This window comes from Rhamphochromis sp. 'chilingali' (assembly GCF_963969265.1).
Source record: "Rhamphochromis sp. 'chilingali' genome assembly, chromosome: 4".
Taxonomy (NCBI): Eukaryota; Metazoa; Chordata; class Actinopteri; order Cichliformes; family Cichlidae; genus Rhamphochromis; species Rhamphochromis sp. 'chilingali'.
In genome coordinates, this window is record NC_137948.1 from 2,811,072 (window position 1) to 2,836,798 (window position 25,727).

The 25,727-nt window shown below is 41.7% G+C and overlaps 1 protein-coding gene across 1 annotated transcript in view; it reads right to left on the reverse strand.

The window, feature by feature from the left end:
* sorcs1 (sortilin-related VPS10 domain containing receptor 1) overlaps positions 1–25,727 on the reverse strand; it is a gene marked incomplete at its 5' end in the record, with an annotated part of 203,738 nt that overhangs the window by 32,397 nt on the left and 145,614 nt on the right. Inside the window, 11 exon segments of the mRNA XM_080881344.1 lie at positions 104–221; positions 3,706–3,813; positions 4,156–4,250; positions 6,577–6,653; positions 11,366–11,468; positions 14,045–14,191; positions 15,953–16,132; positions 19,255–19,344; positions 19,533–19,651; positions 21,683–21,747; positions 24,837–24,910. Of these exon segments, the coding sequence (XP_080737470.1) occupies positions 104–221; positions 3,706–3,813; positions 4,156–4,250; positions 6,577–6,653; positions 11,366–11,468; positions 14,045–14,191; positions 15,953–16,132; positions 19,255–19,344; positions 19,533–19,651; positions 21,683–21,747; positions 24,837–24,910 (1,176 nt within the window).

A 25,727-nucleotide genomic window follows, 5' to 3' on the forward strand; every position in this document is an offset into this window, starting at 1 on the left:
TTTAATTAAAAATAGTTTTGAAATATAATTAAAGGCTCTAAAACATTTTGTACAGGGTGTAAAAAGAATCAAAACTCTATCCTGATCTGATTAAATGCTGTACCTGGTTGTGCAGGTGCCATGTCTGATAATCTGCCTCTATACACCTCCTGTTGAAAATGGACCTGAAGTCTATTTTCACCAGTTGCCACTCCGATCGATGACTGACATGTCCAAATATCCTGAAAAAAGAAAGCAGACACACACGCTGCACTCGTTAAATACAAAACACGATTTGGATAATGATCGAACTAAAACGATGTTAAAGGAAAAGTCTGGTGAGCAAATCCCACACGAAGATCAAAGCCGGGAGTGAATTCATCCTGCTAATAAGCACTGTCTGATGAATCTTATCATCTAGGCCACAGAGCTGATGTTTTTTTGACCACACATGATTAAAAACACATCTGTGAGGCTCATTGTTGCGCTGAATGTCGTGAGCCATCATTATCGTGAAAGGAAGCACGGAGGTCTATTAACACTGATCCTGCGCGTTCAGCTTTCGGATGCCCCAAATACACTTCAGAGCATCAAACTGAAAATGCAACCAGAAATAAACAACTTCATTAGCTAGCATTTGATACTACCAGCAGTGGACAGCTGTTTTAGGAAATTACAGAGAGCCTTTAAAAGTGAAATACTAAACAGCTGATAAAGACTGTGAGTGAAAGAGACAAATGCTTCAACAGATGATCCGTGCAAGAAAACTGCTGCAAGCATGGATATATAAGATTTACAGGTTTGTGTCAGGGCACTGGCTCTTTTGAGATTATAGTGTGTTTGTGACTCTCACATTATAAAGAGGGTTTAAGTTCAATGTTTACAGTTTAGCCTTCAGTTTAGTTCTTTCTATGTTTTGAGTTTTTCTTGTCTTTGAAGTCTATAGTTGTCTATTAGGTTCTCTTTGTGTCCTTGTGTCCCTCTCTCTTGGGATCTCTGGGTCTTAGCCTTGTTGTTATGTCTCTTCTCCCTTTTCTGCTCTCATGTTCCCCACCCTGCCATGTCTCCCTCGTCCCTCCCTCTCTCCTCTCTGTGTCTCTCTCTCTCTAATTCCCCAAGTCCTCGTCATGTCTTTGTGTTTGGTCTCCCGTTTCTATTTCTAAGTCTGTTTCTCTCCCCGGGCCCAGTGTTGAGCTGTGCATCTTAGTCTGTTTCCTGTTTTATTTTGACAGTCTTGCATTCTGTGTTCAGTTTTCCTTCCTCCTGTGTCATTATGTCTATTCGTCCCAGCTGTGTTCCCCAGCGTTTCCACTTCCCTCGTCACCCTCGTGTGTTTATAATATGTGGTCATTGCCGGGTTGTCTGTTCTTATCATGTTCCAGGTCTCCATGTCTAGGTTCCTCGTGTCACCCATCCACGTTCCCTGTGTCCAAGTTTAGTGTTTAGGTTAGCTCTCCCAGTTCAGTTTATCTCAACTCTGACTTTGCCTTTTGCCTTTTGTTTTGTCTGTTTTGCCATTAGTCCGAATAAATCTGCACTTTTGTTAAGATCAGTCCCGCCTGCGTTGTGTGCATTTGGCTCCTCACTTAAAACACACAAGATCTGCCGCCTGCGATCCATCATTGGAAGAACCAACAGGTAACAGAAAGGCACTTTTTATCCTCCATTGTATTTTTAATTTACTAATCTAGCAGTCTGCCTCTTTGAAACCTTATTCATCCATCCAATGATCCACTTTGTTAACCACTTATCCAAGTAAGCATCATCGGGATGCTGGAGCCTATCCCCGCAGGTGTAGGGCGAAACGTAGGGTACACCCTGGGCTGGCTCCTCATCCATCACAGATGAGAGCATATCTTTGGACTGTGGAAGGAAAGCAGAGCACCAGAAAGAGAGGCTACAGGAGGTTTGAGCCAGAATTCAGCTCGGTATCTTGTAAAGCACAACTGCTTATTATTTACTTGATCACTTGATAGCATGACTGAAGTCACTCTTGAAATCCATCCAGTCACCAGTGATTTGTCTAGGCTTAGGGCTTAGGCTTTCGCAACATGCTAAAAAGATTTCAGGGACTAAATGCTGGATTTCAAGTGAACTCTCATTCATTTTGTAGGTACAGTTTTACTGTTAAAAGTGTTTCGATGTAAGTAGTGCAAAGAGGTGAAAAATCTATGTAAAGGAGAGCACATTAACCAAACCCAAACCCGGCCTACACTCACAACCCTAACCCTAGACATACTGCCAGAGACATGGAAGTTAAAACAAAAAGAGTCGCTGTTGCATGGCTCTGTCTTGCAGCAAGTGACCACCAGTTGCTGGATTCTAGTAGGGAGCTGGGAAATTGGAAAACACATTAGACTCGAGAAGGCATCCAACTTTTCATTCAAAGCACACGTGACAGAAATAGTTGTGCAGCGACTACAGAGAGCCAACAGAAAGTTCAACCTCAGCTTACTTTGTCACCTCCACACAGCTTCCCTATCCAATAAAGGGTTTGTTGGTTTTATTTTATGGTGTCAGCACAGACTGAAATGAAACATGGAAAATAAGACATATTGTGCAATAAATTGTTCTGCTGGAAGGCTTTAGTCTTTACATGCGATCCGTTAACAGTGACTAACACTTGAAATGTTCCCAATCTAAAAACGAAATCCACAGTATATAATTTCCAGCGTTATGCTGTTACTAAAAACCTTTTCTTTTAAAGTTTAACTTAATCAGAACGAAAAGCCATATTTTTTTTATGTACTGGTCAGGAACAAAACACAATCCAAGGTTATGAGACTAAGTGGATAAATATTCCATCTCTAGCTAAATTGAGTGGCTGCGTGTCTTTGCACTGACCCCTCCTCACCATTCATACCACAGCATATTTATCACAATCAATCTGTCAATTAGCTTCTGAGGCACCCAGCCATGACAGGCACTTACTGTAAAAATGAGTACAAATTGATAAGAAAACACTGCATGATGGTCTTATGAAAACTAATGGTGTGTCTGCCAGCTCAGAGGCTCTGCATTCGAGAACTTATTCTACCAGCATCGCCTTTAGCTCCCCACCCTCGAGTCCCACCAAAAGAAGAGCTGCATTTTCCTTTTTCTCTCTCCAGCTGTGCCCTATCACTCTCCTGTAAGGCCGACTCCACAGCCAGCTGTCAGTCTGTCATTTATGGCAGGTATCATGAAACATTGATGTAATGGCTGTGGTAACACATCCCAAAGTCCTAAATCTCTGCTCCAATAAGGGAGCAGTGCTGCGTCATAGCATATGCACGCACTTCTGCTCTGGGCTGTTCTAATAATACATTTGAAAGAACACAGAAGGAATCTTCATAAATCTGATTTCTGAGGGCACGCTAAATCATCCCCATGCCTCTCTCCACTTTCTAATGCAGTTAAAACTTTATAAAGAAATAAAGTTTCTCGTCTGTTTTCTCAGGCATTTTTTGATCATTTTGATCACTCTTCTTCATGCTCTTCAAATGGGCAGTCAGGTTGTCGCTGAAGCATTGATCTCCTGTGATCATAATCAGCAGACAGCCAGTTTTGATGTTGGCTAGACCTTGACAGAAACCTTTTTATTCATGAAAAGGAAAACGCACAGTCAGGAATCCTGAATAGAGCAGAGCTATAGATGGAAGCGGCACAGGCTCGGGTCACGACGCGAGAGAGCGCGCATTTAAAGACACCAGCAATTTGCTGTTCCTCTGTTTTTTTTCTACTCACGTCATGATGAGAGTCTCCTCTCCGGGCTCTCCGAGCACCCCGTCCACAAACAAGGGCGTGTTGGTGAAGCTGTATTTGTTCCACTGCCGTCCTTCGTCGAAGCTCAACCTGGGAACACAAACAGCTGCTTCACAAGGGGCCGCTGCTAATCCCTCAACTGTGTGCGCACACTAATGACCCTGAGAGTTGTCTAACAACTTTATTTTATATTCCGCGCAGGGCTGAAGGTTCTCCGCTCGGAGAACGCTGATCAGTGAGAGCAAAAGTCATTACAGTCTCAAACCCAGAAAGCCGAATGACAATCATCCAAGGTTTTCTAAACAGAGTCGTACCCTCCCTTCGTTCCAAGACAAACTCGTTTGCCTTTACTTGACTAACTTAGGACTTGCAGTTTCCTCAGAGAAAATTAGTCATGCTGTGACAAATGGCGTCTCTGTCATAATGACTCACCACAGGTGTCGGATGGGAAGCGGAGTGTGTCTTATTGCCACCAAAGCCCCTCCTTGGTCAAGATACAGCACTGCATACTCCTCATCAAAAATCTGCTGGGACAAAAACGCTTGATGTACTCTTACTTGTATACACATTTGCACACACCCACCCTGTCATTTTTCACAACAGACACACTCATACATGCAAATCATGGCCCTGCTTTGCTACATTACCTTCCAAATAATTATTTTTCATTGCTGTGTTTAATTAGAAACAAGCCTCATAAACTGAAGTGAATCTAGTGATGTAGAGGGCGTCTAATGTGCGGTTTATGCAGCCAATGAATTCAGCCGGTCTTTAGAAGTAATATGATTGGTGACCTTAAAAAAATCTGGCTGTTGTCTGAGGACTTATATTCTAAACTTGAGGATAGGCAACGAGCGAGGAGGAGGATGTTTTCAGCGAGAGGACAGGAGGTCAGTCAGTTCATTGTGCTCCATATGGCGAGCGGCTGTTTGTTCAAGATTTAACGGGGCACATCGTTGGAAAAATTAATTATCAGACATGAGGCTGTAATATTAATAAATATAACATATTTGCTGCACTGCATGATTGTGTAATTGCAGGAAGTTGATCTTCGCCAACAGCAGTGACTTGGCAAACTTTGTGACTCTTAAATTAAAATTTGTTTGTGCTTGGAAACAAGAACAACTGATGTGATTAGAACGTTGTGGCGCCCGAATAGAAGCCGTAGGGATGAGTTTGTTTCTGAACAATGATGTTGATTTTTTAATTGGTCTTATTTATATGTGGATGAAAATTTAAGGGGTTTCCTGGCTCTTACCTTTTCTGATGAGGTATTTGATTATTTGTTTGATAAACTTTTAAAGTCAATTTCAAGATTTTGACATTTTTAAAGGACTTTTTACTGTTTTGTTTCGTTTCTTCATAATCTGCATCATTGTCTTGATGTTCTTGGGTTCAGTATGGGTATAAAATATGAGCTCAGGAGTCAATTCATGCTTAGGGTTGGATTAATGTTCAGCCTTGGTGGATGAATGCATTCGTTTCAGATTTTTTATTTTACTAATGATGCTTATAGAGTTACTCTAACTTTGCACTCTCCACCACCAATGTTAACTTTTCCATAAAACAAATCCCAAATTATTTTTGTAACAGTCATTTTGCTAATTGCATCCTGGATCTCCATCTGAGGGGTAATGTCTGACCTAATCACCTCATACTCATCACTGCACATTGGTTTGTTTACATGTGTGAGGCTTTTTTTTTAAATGAAACTCAGAAGCTAAATGGGATGGTGGATAACCACATGGATGATTATGATCAGGGCTGCAGGTCATTTCAGACTGACAGCCAGCCATGTTTACTGGAACTGGAGTCCACAGACAAGCGAAATCAAACAGAGGAAGACAGGCAGATGTTCTAATGCGATACACAACGTTCAATGCTCAGGTCCCAACTGCTCACTTTGCCTTGACGTTTTTTGAAGCCAAGCTTAAAATCCATGTTAGTGAATGAAAGTCAGCTCTGGAAATACTTTCATATACACTGTGAGCTGCTTTCCTACACATTGTTTTCACCTTCCCAGAAATCACCCAAGAGAAAAATACAAAGACCAAACAGTCAGTTCTCCAGTGGGTTGGTGAACCACACACACACACAGTGTATGGTAAGTGGATCAGCCTGCAACTGTCCTCTATATTTCTGTATTTATCCACCGACATGCAACCACCTCTGGGGGGGAAATAAAGCCAATGCAGAAGTACCCAACACTCAAGTCACTGAGCTGGGCCTCTCCACTGTGTTTGTGTTCTTGACAAATAACATGGCGCAGTGCATCCAAGAAGTGAACATTGGAATATTCTTTTTGTTGTTACCTGACACTAATTATCAGATATTTGTGTCTCTGAGATTCCAAAACTAGTGAAGGACACGTTGGCTCGACTTTCATACATCTTTTATATAAAAGTATATGCTAACAGAAAAACATTTAAAATAATTTTAATGAATTTATGAATATTTTTATGAACTCCTTTACTCCTTTTTTCAGAGGGATGGTTATCCTCTAGTCTGCAATGATGGAATAACAAGATTAAAAACTTGAATATTCCATACAACCAAACTATCTCTAAACTTTATATAAAGTGGTGTTAAACTAAAACACGGAGCTAAAGCGTGAGAGGACTCGTTCTGTTTAACAGTCTGGTCACTTGTGATCAGCTGGAAAAGAAAGTAATGTTCTCAGTCAGTAGGAGACTGCAGAAGTTGACAGCGTGGTTCGTACCAACTGTTAAATGTCAGTCAGCTGTTGCCATGTGAAGACTTAGAGCTTAGATACTTTTTCCTCAAATGTGACACATATGCAGAATTAGTTTACCAGCGAGACATCACAACGGTCCAAAAACAAAGTTGCCTCACCTGTCTCCACGTGTTTCCTGCGTCCGAGGTGATGAACACACTGACATTGCTCGTGGTCAGTTCTGCCCCAATGGAGCCTGGACGTGAGGCCAGTTCACAGAAAGGATAGAAAACAAACTTGATCAAGTGCTTTGAGGTGGAGAGACAGTTTGATGCACAAAAAGGAAATTAATTTCTGACAAAATACAACACGACTTTTACACATTGTGTTCAGACAAGAGGTGGTTCTACAGCAGGAGGCACCAGCTTGCAGCTGCAGACAGTTGCTGTAATTACAGTCCTCTGAAAGATCTATTGTGCAGTGCAACATTTGCCCATACCCCTAAATTAACCAATAAATCCAGATTACTGTATCCCTCATTCAGCAGTTCTGACCACATTAAGACAAGCTTCCCTAATTCTGTGCAGACGGCTGTAATTGCTTTAATTTAGCCCGTAATTGGTGCCAGGTGGCGGTTTTTCCAGTTGTCCCCTACTCTGAATGCCTCTTGAAAAACAATAGGCTTCACACTCATCATAACATACAAGCTACACGAGTGCTGAATGTTTAGATTTCTGCTGAGCTCCAGTTGATGTTGTCACCATGCTGGTGTGATGTACAGGTGTGCTGTGGATACAGTGCATCTGTATCATGCACTAACAGTGTAATACACTTATAATTCACAGAACTATAATTGTATACGTGCTAATGTTTAGCATCTCCTCTAGCCTCATTTCGTCTTGTGCTTCATGATTCTTTCTTCTTTGAGTGATTGATAATGATTTCCTTGAGTCTTCCACCTTGACAGTGGTTCAGGGTTGGGTTTAATTAAAAACATAAGATTAGGGAGAACTCAGCAGATGTCTGAAAGACGTCGTTGGTAACCAATTAATATTCTAAAATACACGTTTGCTTTCATCACTGTTCTGCTTCCTGTCTTTGAAAGTTATAAAGTCTCCAGTTTGGGGTCCCATATGGCACTACGGGCGGTCGAAATAACAGATTTACTTTCATTTTGACTTCAAAAGACAAGCAACAAATGCTGCAATGAACAATTTAGAGTTGAGATGAAATCTTGGGATGATATTATTATAAAGGTCTCATTTTTTCTACCTAACAGTTCTGTTTTAATGTGTCACAAACTGCACTGTCACCCAGACATAGAAAATAAAGATCTACTAGATCTCCTAGCCCTCACATTGCACAACTTATGAGCATAGAGTCTTGCGAAAGTACTGTAGACTACTGCCTACAAATTCCACAGGACTCCAAACAACAGTGACCATGTGGATTATAGTCCAGTTTCCTGCTACTGACCAATAAATGAACTTGTAATAGCAATCTCAGCTAAATAAAGGCCGATTAAATGTTGATCCCTTATCCTACAGTGAGCTCAGTGTTCGGTCTCACTACTATAAAGGCTATTTTGCTATAATACTGTCTAAGTGTATATACATACACTTAGAGAGTATATTTATGAGACTGGATATTTAAGCAGAAATATCCAGTCTCATCCCAGCTTTCAGCTCAGAGACATTCCCAAGCATGTCAAAATCTCATCAGCATGTCCTGGTTCTGCCCTTGGAGTTTCCTACCAGACAGAAAATCTGACCTAAACCTATGGTAGTGGCTTTCCCCTGCTCCCCTCCCGTATGAGCTCTTCACCCTCTTTATGGTTGAGTCTGGGCCCCCTACAGAGGAAGCTGTCCTGTTGATACTATCCTCAATCAGTCATGACCCACAGCTTGTGGTCAAACACGAGGATAGGAGCTGACCAATAAATCGACAGCTTTGCCTTTATGCTTTTAACCACAGAGACTGGACCAGTGATTGATCGCATCAGTACTAATCCATCTGTCAACCTCCCGCTCCTCTCTTCCCCCACGGATGAACAAGACCACAAAACTATTGGAATGTTTAAAAGCCCATCCCATGTCACATTGTGAATGGGCTAATGTTCATAACATAACATTAATTAATCACAAGTGTATGAATAGACTCAGTATCAATAGATCATTTTAGCTTTTAATGTGTCTTTCAGCTCATGGACTTGATGACCCTACCTTAAAGCTAACCTTTCCTCATAACTCTGTAAAATGGGATTTTTACACAATGCCGCGATGTCTCCCATGTCATCTGCCACCTTTTTTACTAAGGCAGAAAAAAGTAAAACTGAGATAATCATTCAGAACCCAGGACTTTGAATAAGTTTTACTGTTTTAGGACTATTTCCCAATATTTTTAATCCCCAAATAACTTCCAAATGATGGTCTGGGACAGAAAAGAAGAAATAAGTAATCATTCTCATTCATTTTCACCATTCTGTAGCTGAAATAATGACATAGACTGAAATAAATAAGTTAATTGTTTTACTCCCAAATCAGTGAAACCGACTTATCCCACAGTGGTTCATAAAGGTCATGGCATTCATGCTGGTAGGGTAAACTTGGCCTTCTCCAGACACCCAAGGCCGGTGCCTGCATGTTATTGACAGAGCCGGTCCACACGGGAGTAAATATCACAGATGTGAATCCACCTGGGGGCTGCTGATGTCACATTACCTTATTTTTGTCTTCACGGTGAATCAATTAGAGTCCTTGCCTATTTTTCACGTGTTCTCAGGAACAATGCTGCTCTGAGGGGTTTTTCTGTTGTCAAGTTACAGTGGGGCAAAAAAGTATTTAGTCAGCCACCGATTGTGCAAGTTCCCCCACTTAAAATGATGACAGAGGTCAGTAATTTGCACCAGAGGTACACTTCAACTGTGAGAGACAGAATGTGAAAAAAAATCCATGAATCCACATGGTAGGATTTGTAAAGAATTTATTTGTAAATTAGGGTGGAAAATAAGTATTTGGTCACCTCAAACAAGGAAAATCTCTGGCTCTCACAGACCTGTAACTTCTTCTGTAAGAAGCTTTTCTGTCCCCCACTCGTTACCTGTATGAATGGCACCTGTTTGAACTCATCATCTGTATAAAAGACACCTGTCCACAGCCTCAAACAGTCAGACTCCAAACTCCGCCATGGCCAAGACCAAAGAGCTTTCGAAGGACACCAGGAAAAGTATTGTAGACCTGCACCAGACTGGGAAGAGTGAATCTACAATAGGCAAGCAGCTTGGTGTGAAAAAATCAACTGTGGGAGCAACCATCAGAAAATGGAAGACATACAAGACCACTGACAATCTCCCTCGATCTGGGGCTCCACACAAGATCTCATCCCGTGGGGTCAAAATGATCATGAGAACGGTGAGCAAAGATCCCAGAACCACACGGGGGGACCTGGTGAATGACCTGCAGAGAGCTGGGACCAAAGTAACAAAGGTCACCATCAGTAACACACTACAACGGCAGGGAATCAAATCCCGCAGTGCCAGACGTGTCCCGCTGCTGAAGCCAGTGCATGTCCAGGCCCGTCTGAAGTTTGCCAGAGAGCACATGGATGATACAGCAGAGGATTGGGAGAATGTCATGTGGTCAGATGAAACCAAAGTAGAACTTTTTGGTATCAACTCAACTCGTCGTGTTTGGAGGAAGAAGAATACTGAGTTGCATCCCAAGAACACCATACCTACTGTGAAGCATGGGGGTGGAAACATCATGCTATGGGGCTGTTTTTCTGCCAAGGGGACAGGACGACTGATCCGTGTTAAGAACAGAATGAATGGGGCCATGTATCGTGAGATTTTGAGCCAAAACCTCCTTCCATCAGTGAGAACTTTGAAGATGAAACGAGGCTGGGTCTTCCAACATGACAATGATCCAAAACACACCGCCCGGGCAACAAAGGAGTGGCTCCGTAAGAAGCATTTGAAAGTCCTGGAGTGGCCTAGCCAGTCTCCAGACCTCAACCCCATAGAAAATCTGTGGCGGGAGTTGAAAGTCCGTGTTGCTCGGCGACAGCCCCAAAACATCACTGCTCTCGAGAAGATCTGCATGGAGGAATGGGCCAAAATACCAGCTACTGTGTGTGCAAACCTGGTAAAGACCTATAGTAGACGTTTGACCTCTGTTATTGCCAACAAAGGTTATGTTACAAAGTATTGAGTTGTATTTTTGTTATTGACCAAATACTTATTTTCCACCCTGATTTACGAATAAATTCTTTACAAATCCTACCATGTGGATTCATGGATTTTTTTTTCACATTCTGTCTCTCACAGTTGAAGTGTACCTCTGGTGCAAATTACTGACCTCTGTCATCATTTTAGGTGGGGGAACTTGCACAGTCGGTGGCTGACTAAATACTTTTTTGCCCCACTGTATCTGTTTGCGTTTTAAGGTGAGCTGATGCCAGCATGTCACATGCTTGCGGGAGTGATATACCAATGCTAAATGCAACAAACACTACAGTGCAACTGCAAAGAAGAACAAGTCATGGAAAATGGACAGAAATGATTAATAACTAAGAGAAACAGACAGATATCTTAAAGTTAACACAGAAGAAAGAAGAAAAACAGTAAAGGAGAAGCATTTTTAATCACTAATGTCTCTGCAGTTTGGAGGCTCTTTCATGTTACCTTTGCTGTATACTAAAATCTAAGCAAACCATAGAATACCTTACTTTATTAACTGAATAATGCACATATTGTTCGACTTTCCTTCTACAACCCTGGCAAATCAACAACAGTGAGCACTGGTTAGATGTTTTAACCTTTCAGTCAAGGGCTAAAAGTCCTTCTTTTATTAAATAATTTAACGACAGATAAAAACATGAGCTTTGTCTTAAAGAAAACTCCTCAGAAGTCCAAGAAGACACGGAGAATGTAGACGACGTGCCACTCGAAACATATTCCCTCTCACCCACCTGATGCGACAATGATCCCCGGCGCCGAGTCCCTGCTGGCTATGTTTCCAGATGTGTAGGGATTTGCAGACACGTGAAGATGGAGATGTAGTGAACAGTACGGCTACAGAGAGAAATCAAAAACTCAGTTATTAAAAAAAACCTCCAAAAGATGCTTCTGCGCAAAACTGCTATTGCCTCAATGTGGATCGGCAACCCTCCCAAGTCTTATGTTTTATCACAAATACCATTTCCCCATTGACTGGCCTCACCATTAATTTTGATTGGGTTAACCTTTACAGGCACAATTCTCATTACGACCCAGCAAAATGCCACTGGTGCAGGCCATGTTGTGACGGGCTGTTTAGAGGTTTATTAAAACTCTGACATTTCCTGACAAATGACTGTATAATATGGGTGGAAGGCGAGGCATGCCACTGAATCGCTAATTGGTTTATCAAAAAAGGTGATTATTTCTGTACATACAGTCATTTCAAGAGGACATATGTGAAGGTGTGCTACAGTGACACCAACTGTCAAACTCTTGTCATCTAGCGACATGTATTAGTAAAAGGTGATTAAAGTGAGCCGTGCTCATCCGAAACTTGTACTGATGAAGCGTCTAACCCTTGTTCTTTGACACTTGTATATTTTGTTGCTGCCACAGACACGATAACAGATGGCTGTAGCTCCTCCTCACCATGACGCACCTATGGCATCTAAACGAAGCATTTGTTAAACCTCACAATTAGCATTTCAACGGCTGCCACGTAGGTTCTTTTAGAGCCAGAAACCATCAGATCTGGTCCAAGGATTGAGTTATCTGCTAGTCTTAGCAGTCTGATTACCATGCTGCACTGACCAGCTGCACTGGAGGGGCACAGATAGCTGCTGGAAATGAGTGTAGACTAATAAAAAACTAGAATTTCACCAACAGAACTAAAGCACAATTTGGTGTGTACCACACAGTAGGTCATACTTTTCTCAGGTCACTTGATTTTAATAATCTTCTAAAAGCAATCAAAACCGCAAACATGGTGCAGTGGTGATCAGCTCCAGTTATCAGTGATGAGACCTGCCAGCATCATCCAGCCCTGGAGGTTGCCACTTGGTTGCTTCTTAATTAACACAATGTTGTTAAAATAACAATGTGAGCAAACTTGTGCACAGTCTTGTGCTTTTCGAATATCCCTCTCCTTAACTGATCACCCCCATTGTTGTCTGCAAGGCACATCTTTTGGCATTTCTTAGCACCTATCTGGTCTTTACGTTTGACGTCATTAGCCGTTTCCGGGTCCAAACTCCGCTTTAGGTCCCAAAGTCAAACGAACACTGCGGCATCACTGAGAGTTACAAACTGTCTTCCATCTTTAATAAAATGATCAGCGCTGCTGCTCTACCAGGTGTAACAATAAAGTTTAACATCCAGGCATCCATGAAAACAGGATTTATGAAGTTTAACAATGTTTGAAGTTAGCTCGCTAGGTATGTAATCTTTAGATGGAAACATGTTCTGACTGAGGGATTTCTGATCAATTAAAACGTACAGCTCTGCTATCACTTCTGACATAAATGAAGACAGAAAACTAAACAGCAGTGACATTTGTAGGGTTTCTGAAGTTGGGCTAGCTGGTATATAATGATGTGCTACGTGGTGGCTAACTACACAGCTTTGTTAGCATGACATAAACACATTAGCACAGTGAAGCTGGAGGATGAAAGCTAATTTTTCCACTCGATAAAAGTTAACGTGAGGGTTCCCGATGGTTAGGGACAAATGCAATCACATGGCAGGATGCTGTAAAAGGGACCAAACTTCAGTGAGGAGAACGACTGAGATAATCCATCCACAATATGAGGTTAGTCATTAATATACTGCTGCAAGGGCTGGGCTGTAGTTATAGTTCGTAAGGGTTTAAAAACTGAGATTTTCTTTAGGTTCTTGTTCAGATTAAATAGAACAAGATACAAAGCATTAAAACATGTTAAAAACAAAGAGTAGTTTGGACCCGAAAGCAGGGTTCATATGTCATCATTTAAAAACCGAATACACAATCTGTACTCCATCCACTGACTGACTTCATCCTTGGCCTCTGTATAAATGTCTTGCTTTGCTATGATTCTTGCAGAAGTGGTTCTAGCGTCTAAGGTTGCTGGAGTATTGACATAACTCTACAAATGCTGAGGACTTTTGTGCTTTCTTTACCTAGGTTTTCTCTTTGAGTCACTGGTTTTGCAACATTTCATTTAACAGAGAAATACACAAAGAGGTAAGGTATTGAAAAGAAAAATGTGCTACAAGAAATAAGCGGTTTCCATTTTCAAGGGTAGGTTGTTTACTTGTAATTCTGAACTTTACTAGTGAGTGAAAACTCCACTAGAGTATGAGAAGCCTCCAACTTTCTAGAGGCTCTCAGGAAGGAAGGCAGATAAAATACAGAAAAGCCTTTCTGTCTGACAAGTCTTTCTCTCTGTGTTTCTTTAAATGGGAGGTCAGCTTATTGGACTGAATCAAAATGGCTGACCTTTTAGCTGAGCAGCCTCAGAGCACTCAGCTTTGATGGGCGCTGCTCTTTCCGAGCTCGGGCTCTCGTTGCTGCTGGGATCAGTCAACTCCTGTCAAGGCCTCTCTTTGATGGAAGCGCACACATATAAAAACATGTATGAACGCATCTCGCTGGCAGATGCAAAGAAACTCACCAGCACACAGTGAATGCTGTTGCCTCTCAGGTCTTTGCTCGGTGCCTGCAGTAACTTCCAGTCTCTGCCTCTGTTGTAGGTGATGTACGTCTTCACTTGGTTGTCCGTCCTTTTGTTGGCGAGGAACATTCCTTTTATTCCCGCTACCTGGAGAATCAGAACGGTTCACGGCTTTATGTGAAATTTTACTTTATTTGACCAATAAATATGATTGCTTTCCTATTTTCAAGTCACTGTGCCGAAAACGATCGCAACGCATTGCAAAAGCAAATCAGACACTTCAAGGAAACGCAGCCTACTTCTGCATTCCCAACAAAAACCAAACACAGTCACAAACCCTGAGTGGGAAATGATCAACTGTCTGGAGACTTGTGAATAATCGATGTGTGTCTTAAATGAATCTGACTCCCTGTTGGAGACCTGCAGGACGACTCAGGGATACTGAATTGAGTCTGTGACAGTGGCATCAGGCAATGAAACTCCACTTTAGTAATTGACAGATACTTCAATCTCGCTTGGAGGAGAGATTTAGCACATCATGCGTTTCGGGTGGCGACCCCAATCAAGACAGTAGATTCGATTCTATTGCTCAGGCCACAGCAGACATGAGCGGCATCACCAAGGGCTTAATTATTAGATTCACAGATATAGTTCTATTCTACGTTAAACTTAAAAGCATCGTGAGTTCCACAGAGCCTCAACACCAGCTCATAGCACACCTTCTGTTTTTGGATTTGGTGTGTTGTGCAAAGTGATCTGCAGTTATTAATCAAAGGAAGAAATAATCTCAGGCTCCTAAAAATCTATATGGCTGGCACAATGCCCCTTTGCCTTTGTTGATGTCAGCACTTTGAAGCTGTTTCATATTCACACAACGTGCTCTGAAGATTGTAGGCCTACAGCAGCAGGGTTCCTTTGCAAAATGACAAAGTAAGTACATTTCATCACGTCTGCCTGCTAGCTCCAAAGTATTGATCAGCGTTCGTAATAAACCTGCAGGCCGCATGCTCATCGAGCAGGCCTGCTGTTTAAAAACAGAGAATTGTCTAAAATGAATACTGCAGGCTCCAAAACTAAAGCTGAGGTTTCTGCATTTGTGCGATGTTCCTGCTTCAGACACAGAGTTTATTTTCCTGTGGATACAGCATCAGTGGTCCTCCTCAGTGCTCTTCACATACAAGGTCTTAAATAATCAGGCCCCATCTTATCTTAATGACCTTGTAGTACCATATCACCCTATTAGAGCACTTTGCTCTCGCTCTGCAGGCCTACTTGTTGTTCGTAGAGTATTTAAAAGTAGAATGGGAGGCAGAGCCTTCAGTTTTCAGGCCCCTCTTCTGTGGAACCAGCTTCCAGTTTGGATTCAGGAGACAGACACTATCTCTACTTTCAAGATTAGGCTTCAAACTTTCCTGTTTGCTAAAGCATATAGTTAGGGCTGGACCAGGTGACCCTGAATCCTCCCTTAGTTATGCTGCAATAGACGTAGGTTGCCGGGGATTCCCATGATGCATTGAGTTTTTCTTCTTCACTCACCTTTCTCACTCACTATGTATTAACAGACCTCTCTGCATGAATCATATCTGTTATTAATCTCTTTCCCTCTTCCACAGCATGTCTTTATCCTGTCTTCCTTCTCTCACCCCAACCAATCACAGCAGATGGCCCCGCCCCTCCCTGAGCCTGGTTCTGTCAGAGGTTTCTTCCTGTTAAAAGGGAGTTTTTCCTTCCCACTGTCGCCAAAGTGATTGCTCATAGGGGGTCATGTGATTGTTGGGTTTTTCTCTGTATCTATTGTTGTATGATCTACTGTACAATATGAAGCGCCTTGAGGCGACTGCTGTTGTGATTTGGCGCTGTATAAATAAAATTGAATTGAATTGAATTGAAATTGAATGTTTTTTTTACCTCGTAGAGGTCGACCATGACGTTTCCCTCGGGGCCCATGCTGCTGACCACATTCTCCAGAGCCAGAGTGTAGTAGACCCCTGAAGTGTCTGACACATACAGGTTGTAGGTTTCATTCTGGTTCCACTCCCTCACAGCCGCGACGACACGGTTTTCATCCGTACTGATCACATGCAGATCCTGGTAGGAGTAAAATGATATCACAGACCCTTGTTACCCCAGCGTTTTTATCTTTACAACTTATGTTTGTGCTGTTCTGTATCATACAATAAAAAGTCTTGACAATAATAACAAATTGACATATACACCATGTGGACGAAACACATTACACCTCAGACATGGGAACCCATGCATGAAGCTGCTGGCACACTGTTTTTGTGCCGATATAAATACCAGACGAGGTTTGGATCGCTGCAGTCACTGAGCGTTTGCAACTTCGTTACAAGTAATGCATTCCTGTAATCTGATTACGTTTTTAAAGTAACGAGTAAAGTAAGGTATTACTTTGCAAAAAAAGCAATTAGGTTACTGTTGCTTTCCTGTAAGCATTACTAAACCGTGATTTTGCTTGTGCGAGTGTCTCATGACAGTGACTTAAGCGTTCATGGTAACAGACGTGTGCAGATCAACAATGGATAATACGGAGTACAGGAGAGAGTACAACCATGCAGGGTTTAAAGCGTGGAAGTACTGACTCCCTAAAAAGGGACAAAAACATTAGCATCAGCTGTTCACTCTGTGTGGGAAGAAAACTTCTTTCTACAGTGAAAAATGAAACTTCATATCTGAGCGAGCTGCCACGGGAATGTGACATTCACAGAGAAACCCCCGGATCCCCCCGCTGACATGACCACTGTTGGCAAACCTCCACCCGCCTCACCCCTGCTAAACAGGGGACAATAGATTTAAGAGCGACAGGACTCAGTGCTGCTGAACCTTTGATTTTATTTAATTTTTGCTGTGTTTTACTTGCATCTATTTGAAAGAGTGAGTGCAAACACAAATCATGATTTTATTTTATATGATGGATTATGCAGGAAATAGGTTTAAATAGCAAATAAATTTCTTCAAACCACAGACAGTTACATACATTTAAATTTTTGCTTGATGCAAGGTGCATAAAGTTAAAAGATTAAAACTAATAAAACAAGTTTTAAAAAGAGACTTTTTCATTTGATTACATTTCATATGATGGATGCAGAAAAAATAGAACTGGGCTGAAAGGTCTGTTGTTTTATTACGTATTCAGGCTGTGTGTCAAGTAACTAAGTACTTTTGAAAATAAGTAATCAGGATTATGTTTTTGGAGAAGTAATCAGTAATTTGTTACTAATGACCTTTTTCAAGTAACTTGACCAGCACTGCTCAGCACACAGAGTCTGCTCTATATCCTACAAGGTCTGGCACTTCATGGATGTAAACAGCTGCACTTTGCAGCAATAGCACCTACAGCTGATGGCGGGAAATCTACAAGCGAAGAAATGTCACAAACCGACCTGCAGCAACAATTTCATCCCATTACAGTCTCACACTGAAATTCAGTGAGATCTTTAGAACGATGCATGAAGACTGCGTGGGTCAATGCTGGACTTTATACACCTGTAGCAATGGGAACGCACAGACCTGGATTCAAAGATTAAAAGGTAGAGCTCAGGACTTTTGCCCATGTAATGTAGCGGTCCCCGGTACCGGTCCACGAGTCGTTGAGTTCACGCTCGGCTGTGAAATTTATGGTTTTCAGGGTTTGTATCGTTAACTCGCCGTCTTATTTTGCAAGAAATATCTCCGAGTTACCATAGTGACCAGAAAGCATTAAGGAGCAGAGAGGAGGATGTTACTCTTAATGTTGTTGGTGCATTTTCAGGAGGATGCTGCTAATAAAGTTACACAATTACACAGTAATTTCGGGTTTATTATTATATTAAGAAAATACCAAAGGTTCTGTCTCGGTCGTATCATTTTATTTTGTTGTATTCATCCGCGACACCTTTATTTATGTGGTGTTATAAGCAATGTGTGAATTTGGTGAATTTGTTGGCGCAGTACCACATTGCCCTGTGTCAGTTCTACTATATAATTACAATGGGAAACAGCCATGATCTTATAGTGATGCATACAGACTTACAAATGGTTGTTTTAATAGCAAAGTACAATCTTTAATAGTAACATCATAATGATTAAAACTCCCTCTCTTTAAAAAGCAGTTTAAATGTTCGTTAATATCTTGACAGAGACAACAAACAGTTTGTATTAATAATAATAATAATAATAATAATAATAATAATAATAATAATGGATACTTTATTGATCCCCATGGGGAAATTACTTGTTTTTCTCTGCATTTGACCCATTCACTCAGTGAAGCAGTGGGCAGCCCACTAAGCAGGCGCCCGGGGAGCAGTGTGTAGGGACGGTACCTTGCTCAGGGGTACCTCAGGGTAGCCGTTAAGTGGATTCGAACCGCCGACCTTCCGATCATGGGGCGACCACTTTACCTACTGAGCTATCCCTGCCCCTAAAGTATTCACCGTGTCAACAGTAAGCTTCTGTTCAGTGTGCTCCCGACTCCTCTGTGCATTTTGCATATTGATATTTTTGTTCATTGCTTTTATCCAATAAAAGTCAACATCCCCTCTTTATGCGTGCTCTTAATATCATCATCAGCTTGAAATTACACTTTAAAAGAACATCCATTTACTGTCATTTGTAATGGAAATTTGTAAAGGCTTTAATTTGTTTTTTTTAGGCAACATGATCTCTTCTATGCTAATAGAAATGTAATTTTTTAGTGTATACATATTGTTCTTACCCTCCTGCTGGGCTTAATCATATTTATTAATCAGAATCGCTTCACGTTTAGTATTCATGTATTTCCACTAAGAGGATACAGCAATCATTAAGACTACGTCGGGCTTATTGGGCAGAGTTATGCAGCTGACGCCATGCTGTTTAGTTGTGTGCTTCATCTACCTCTGACTGTGCCAGCAACACCTTGCAGTGAGCTGGCAGCAACCTGGGCGCCCAGAGCTTGATTGAATAAAACATGTTTAATTGTCAACGGGGACGTGACAAGCGAGGCCACGCGCACATGGAGCAGCATGGAATAACAATTCTGGAAACACTGCGAGAGCTACTTTTGCCCTTGATTCGCCCATAAATAACAGAGAGGGCACCACACGGAGCCGGCACGATCTGGAGCGTTATTGAAAGTTTCGCCTTCATATTGAACAAAGTTTAAAGCCTATTTTTTTCCCCTTTAGAAATGAGAAAAAAGAAAGAAGCCAACGAGGTATATTTCTTACCTTGGGCAGCGTATACTTGGGCAGCTTCATAGGGGTGAAGACATCTCTTTTAGCTGACACGTAGTAGATTGGCCTCCCCCCAGTTGACACCTTAAGGTGAGCCAAAAAAGTTTGTAGACATTAATAAAGCAGATAAAGGATTTTCACACGTATAGCTCAACTAATAGCATCTCTCTGTAAGAATGACCTTGACAAATTCCCCAGAAAACCCAACATCTTTTCTCCTCCACACACTTTTCTGTAATATTTCTTACTGAGCAAACTGGACAATTACCTACCTGGACAAACACATACTCATCTTGCACCACCAGAGAATTGGGGTCAATGTAGCCGGGGAATGGTTTGCCCTTATTGGCGTCGGTGCAGTTCTGCAGCTTGCAGGTGACATACAGCGCCTCTGCTCCGACACACACACACACACACACACACACACACACACACACACACACACACACACACACACACACACACACACACACACACACACACACACGTCAAGCCCTGGCATCAGCAATGGTATTAGCCAATGAAGAAGGGCAGCCTTCACCCAGAGCCAAGCAGCCTCTTTTGGCCCCTACATTACTCGTGTCAATAAAGTGGTCCCAGTAAGGGAGGAGCTGGGTGGAGGGGAAGACAGATGACCACAGAAGCCAATTGCTTTCTTTGCCTTCAATCGCAGCGCTGGGAAAGCGCCTGTCCCCACACGTTAGCCTCTGCCAAATATGTGCCGGCTCCCCCCACGCGCGCATGATCAATAGTGATAGTCTCTGGCTGTGCGACTGTAACATCTGACACGATTGATGTCTGCTATGCATGTTTGGATGATTGGCTTTCCCTTACTGTATTGGCCTCAGAGAGGTGCCATACAAACTCTGTGAGATTGAAAAAACTAACTACAATCATTTAAGTGTTAAAGAGAGACTGAAACGTGGTTAAAACTGAAGTGGCAAAGGCCGATATATCCTGACTTTAAGTTCTTAGTAACACCAATAAAGCTAGATCGTGTTTTTTAACTTCTTTGACCTCCTAGGACCTGCGTCCACATATGTGGACATCACATTTTGGGTTATTTAGACCAAAATACTCAATTTTGCTCTACAAGGGCCTGATATCCACTTGTGAGGACATTATACTGCCACTGTTCTATCGAAGTTTTATATGAATATCCTCACATATGGCTCTCATTTTTCTTAGAAACAAAGATTAGGTAAAAAAAAAAAAAAAATCTGCCAATTCTTTGTTTTTACTTTCATCAGGTCCCAATCAGCCCAAATATCAAAGAGAAATTAAAAATGCATGCCGTGGAAGAGTTCGGGTCTTAGGAGGTTAAAACTGAATTTTATCCATGAAATATTTTTCTTGCAGAAAAAAAGATTAAAGAAAAATAGCTCCAGCAAATACAGATTGTGGAATAAGAACAGGCTCTTACTAGTTTTTGTACAAACTTTTCCCCCATTTTTCCACTTTGGACTGAAAATGAAAAACCAATGACAGTCCACCCAAACACGTATTTTTACACGAAACAGGAAAAGAACAAACGTTGTTTCGGTTTATAAGAGTAGGAAATAAAAGGCCAATCTATCTCACTTTCAAAAAAGTTGTTTTTTATTTGTACTTTTTTGTTTGTTTGGTTTAAACTCAAATAGATCCGCGTCGATTGCAGTGATGCAATTTTGAGAAAGAAGGGAGGAGTCTGTGGGAGTGGTGATTTATTAATACCAACCACAGATCGTCCTCTGTGGAAAAAAATAGCAAGAAAATTTTCAGAAAGCTATCACAATGATAGTTATCTCAACAACAGATAAAAATAAATCAAGTCATATCTGATTTACTGAGTTACCTTTGGGGTTCAGCACTGAGCCCTAAAATCTTATGTACTTAGATTATATCTGCAGGGGTTTTAAAACTATTCAAATGTACTTTTGTTTTAGAACGTGCTGTTTAAAAGAGTAGATGCTGTAAGTTTCTGTCCATACTTTTGTTTATCAGTAATTTGTGCTCTTTGCATTTAATTCAATCCTTTTCTATATTTATTTTTATTGGCATTTTGGGTCGCTGCTGAAAATTGCCGAAATTTAGGGAAAAATATTTAAAATATAAGAACAAGGAGTCGCTCCCAGAAAAGTGAAAATGAACCCCAAATATCCCAGTGTTCATTGTCATTCAGGACGAAGAGTGTTTCTTTCTACTTAAAAGAGCCCCCCTGAGCTAAATCACTTGCTTTAAAAATATTCTAATATATGCATTACTTTTCCGTCCGTTGTCATTGTGTGTCCCCCGACTCGGCCATTTCCGCTGTCCCTTCGTATTACCCTTCAATGGAATTGTCCACACAACTCCCAATTCTTCTCTACTTTAGCACAATGTTCACGATACAGTACAAAGACGGCAGAAAATGGAGCACCGGACTCGGAATTCAATTACTCACGTCCTTCAGTGATGCTGGTTTCCAGGTGAATTAAGCCCGGCTCTTTGTCCAAACCCATTTTCGACCTGAAAGGCAGACAAATGTGTTTCAGGAACATCACTATTGGTCTTTTGCCTTCGGGCAGATGTCACCTATGGCAGCTGCTGTCTAACACGAGAGATTGCGTGTTGCAAAGTCAGACAAATTTATGACGACGGATAGGTTAAGTCAAGCACTATGACAGTCGTGCTTAACATCAGCAGGAGCTGGCTGCAGGAATTACCTCGTCTTTGTCTTCACTGTGAAAGGCAGCTTAACTTGTAAAGGGAAAAAGAGGGCCTCGGGTTTACTGTGCGATCTAAATGTTCAGAGTCCCCACAAGGTCCTTTTTTGCCCAGAAAAATGGAGGAAGATGTTTCCTGGCATCATTAGGAGAGGAAAAGCCATTGATTTTTCGCACTACAGTAGGGATGCCCGCAGATGGAATAGCATATAATCATTACGGCATTAAATATGTATTAAAAAGACTGGGGGATCAGAGGAGAAGCAAAGGCAGCACACACAGAGGGGAGAGAACGGGGGAGGTGGGGCGAGACGGGGGAGAGAAGCTGGGAAAGAGGCTGTGTCGACAGGTAGAGCGCACACACAAACGAGGAGGGAAATAAAGGGGAGTCTGTGTGAAGCAGACACAATGAGAGGCAGAGACCACTATATCGTTTAATCATTATTATACTTATTGGTAGTATTGGTAATTTCCCAGATGAAACGCAGCTGTGAATAGCATGGCCTAGTTATCTGAGCCACATTTCCATTTTCACTGAATAATCCATTCAGGTACCCAGGAGCAGTGTGAGACGGGCACAGAAGAAGTGGACGGTTTGTTTAAACTTGTGTATTTTCAGTGATGGCACACCTACAGCGGGGCGTCTGTGTGTATGACACTCGTCTGAACAGCTGTGTGGCCTCTGAAGCGACTCAGAACAGGCATGCATAAAAACGAGATGCAGCCGTCGCCTTGCAAAAGTATATCGCATACAGGCAGCTCTGCACGCTTTTCACATTTGTAATGTCACAGGCAAATTGCACACGTTAAGCTCACAAACTTATTAAATGTGGCCAAAGTTAGAACGGCGTGTGGCCAAGTGCTGCTCAGGTTTACCAAAACACGAAATGAGATTACACTCTTGGTGGCTATGTATATTACAGATATAAGCTCGCTCTGCAGCCTCATTACCACGACTACCACCACACCTACTGCACAGCGAGCGTCCCAAAATAGAACTCTGACAGCTTCTGCAGCATCAGCCCTTCAGGCTCCCTTCACTCCTGGCTGCCCAGCTCGTTACTACCCGACGGTTCCTCTGCAGTTAGTCGAGGTGAAAGCTTTTTGTTACGTGTTAGTTACAGCACAGAGGGCAGACGTGCTAGATAACACCGAGTTGGACAGCAACTGTGGGGCGGTGGCAGTGAGGCAGTGAGGGAAGGCCAGGGAACATTGTAACAATTATGAGAAGATGAAGCAATGCAGCAACGTTAAGATGACAACTTGTGTTGCTGGTTAAGGCCCGCTGAAAGAAATTAGTCGATTATTTCAGTTGATTTCATCTCAGTGGACGAGAAAACTTTCAGATTCACTCCAAACTGGTTCTGAAGCCTTTTTTCATGATTGAACTCGACGATCAGGCACGTCAGACACATGAATAAAGGAAATCTTAAAAACCTCTCTGGCTCATATTAAGTAACATTAACTATGTTATTATTGGGGTAACAAGAAGGTAAATAGTTATTATGCCAACATCAGGAACACGTTTATCGTTACTGGGATTTAGATAGGCTCGTTATTCGTTACTTCATGTGTTGCGTTCGACTTATTTCAGAAATCGGAACACGGACCTGGGAATAATGTCACACTCGAATAAACGGCGTTCTGGTTAGCCTCATCAGAGAATGCTGGATTCCAATATGGCGATGCCCTTGAAAACGGTTGGTGTTGCTAGCCCTCTACAAAAACAAATGACTACTAAACACATATGCAGCTTATCTGCAGTCTGGAGTTACCTACATCTTCCTACTCGGAAGGCAGAATTTCCGAGATCCAAGTACAATTAAAAGCACCACGACTGCAGTTTCTGTGTTGGACATAAAAAGCGCACGTGACACTGTGACGTAGGCTAGAATCCTGGCAGCAGTCGACGACGGTCCAGGCGTGGGATTTCTCTCGTGGAATTATGCACATTCAGTCAGGGAAGCAACACATTAATAAGAGCATTCTGAGTAAAACCAAAGTTACTTTCCCTAGTAACTAGTTACTTTGAAAGTAACGAGTAACTGAGTTACTTTTGATAGAAGTAACTAGCAATGTAACTAAGTTACTAATTACTAAGTAACTTACCCAACACTGTTTATATAGCACCACATCACAAGGCCTCAAGGACTATTGTAGCTTTGGATTAATTCTATTTTTCTCAAAATGCCTCGACTACGTTACTTGAAAGTTGACTTTTTCTCACGTGACGATTTAAAAAAAAACAAAAAAACCTTTAAATCATGTACAGTCATGTAAAAAAGGGTTTTTTTTAAGGTTGTATGCATCCCTGCAAATTCACAAAAACTACATCTCTGACTCTGCTCAGACATGCAAAACTGCCTGTGGGCAAACCACAAATCTTCAGACAAGACCAAAGTGGAGACGTTTGGCTGAAATGATGTGAGAGACTTAGAAAGTCACACAGAAAATGAACACTACAAGTTATTCCAGCTACAGCTGATTCTACAGGAGTCATGTAGTGCAATAGGACTGCAAAAAACGTTCCTTTTCAGATGATGGTGTGTCACCGTAACACAGAGGGCAGACAACATGCTTGAGCACAGTTGGACAGCAATTATATGGTTGGTGGGGGAGAGAAGGATTGTCACAATTTCACAGACATTAAACAATTGCTAAATATGGATGAGCTGCATGTTTTTCTCCTAGAATATGAAAAATGTTATCAGCTGGCTGGTTTGAAAAAAATAATATATTTTTAAAAATTTACAAACACTATAAATAAAGAAATATTCGGGCTCGGTTGGATGCGTTGTGCAAGCCAATGCTGTAATTTGTAAAGAACAAAAACCGTTCTGCATCATGGCTGATTTAGGAACTATCCTACACTATCGAGCGCACCGTACGTACCAGTAGAAACGATTGGGAGCCACTTGCTCGTGCACCAGCTGCCACCTCCGTCCAAACTCCACCGAGCTGTAGAGCTGCAGAAAGACAACCAGACATGAGTATTTCGTCACATGCATCTTAACACTTGCTGAAATTGACCGTTTTATATAACACTGGCCTTTTTCAGATCACGAGCTGTGTTTACTCTTTACTGTGGGTTTGTTTTCACACCTTGATTTATTCGTCAATTTAACAGCAGCAGCGTAACGAGGAGTGGGAGACGAGCTTTCTCACAATATCTCACACACATATTTGGCTCGAGTCGAAGGTATTAAATTAGATTAAAATTTACATAATATTCAAACACTGCAAATGAATAACATGGCTTAAAAACATCTAGCAGTGTAATCACTGTCTGTCTTCCCACACGGCTGTGCGTTACTAGAGAACTCTTACAGAGAATATTTTGCCATGAAGCCATTAACACAATGAAAAACACGATAAGAATGAAATGTGTAGGGTGCAGCTTTTCATACGCTACAGAAATGTGCCTCGCTGTAACAAGCCTGCAAACTGCAGCGACATATGAGGTATGAGGAGCCAAAGCGTAGTGGGTGGTCTCCATACAGACGTTATTCACTGGTGGGTAAATCGCTGGAAGCTGAGATTTTATCGTTTACACAGTAAGCAGAGAATACATGTGAAAATCTGTGTGTAATGCATCCAGATGTCCACAAAGGAGCCCCCGAGTGTCTCCGTTCATTCCAGACTCACATCCACTGAGAACTGAGAGACTTCAGCTTATTCAAGTTGTGTTCTTCAAGCAATTATGGAATTACTGAAAGACTAACTGACTAATTATCTGTCTTCAAGATACAACGTATTACACTGAATTTGTGATCTCGGCACACT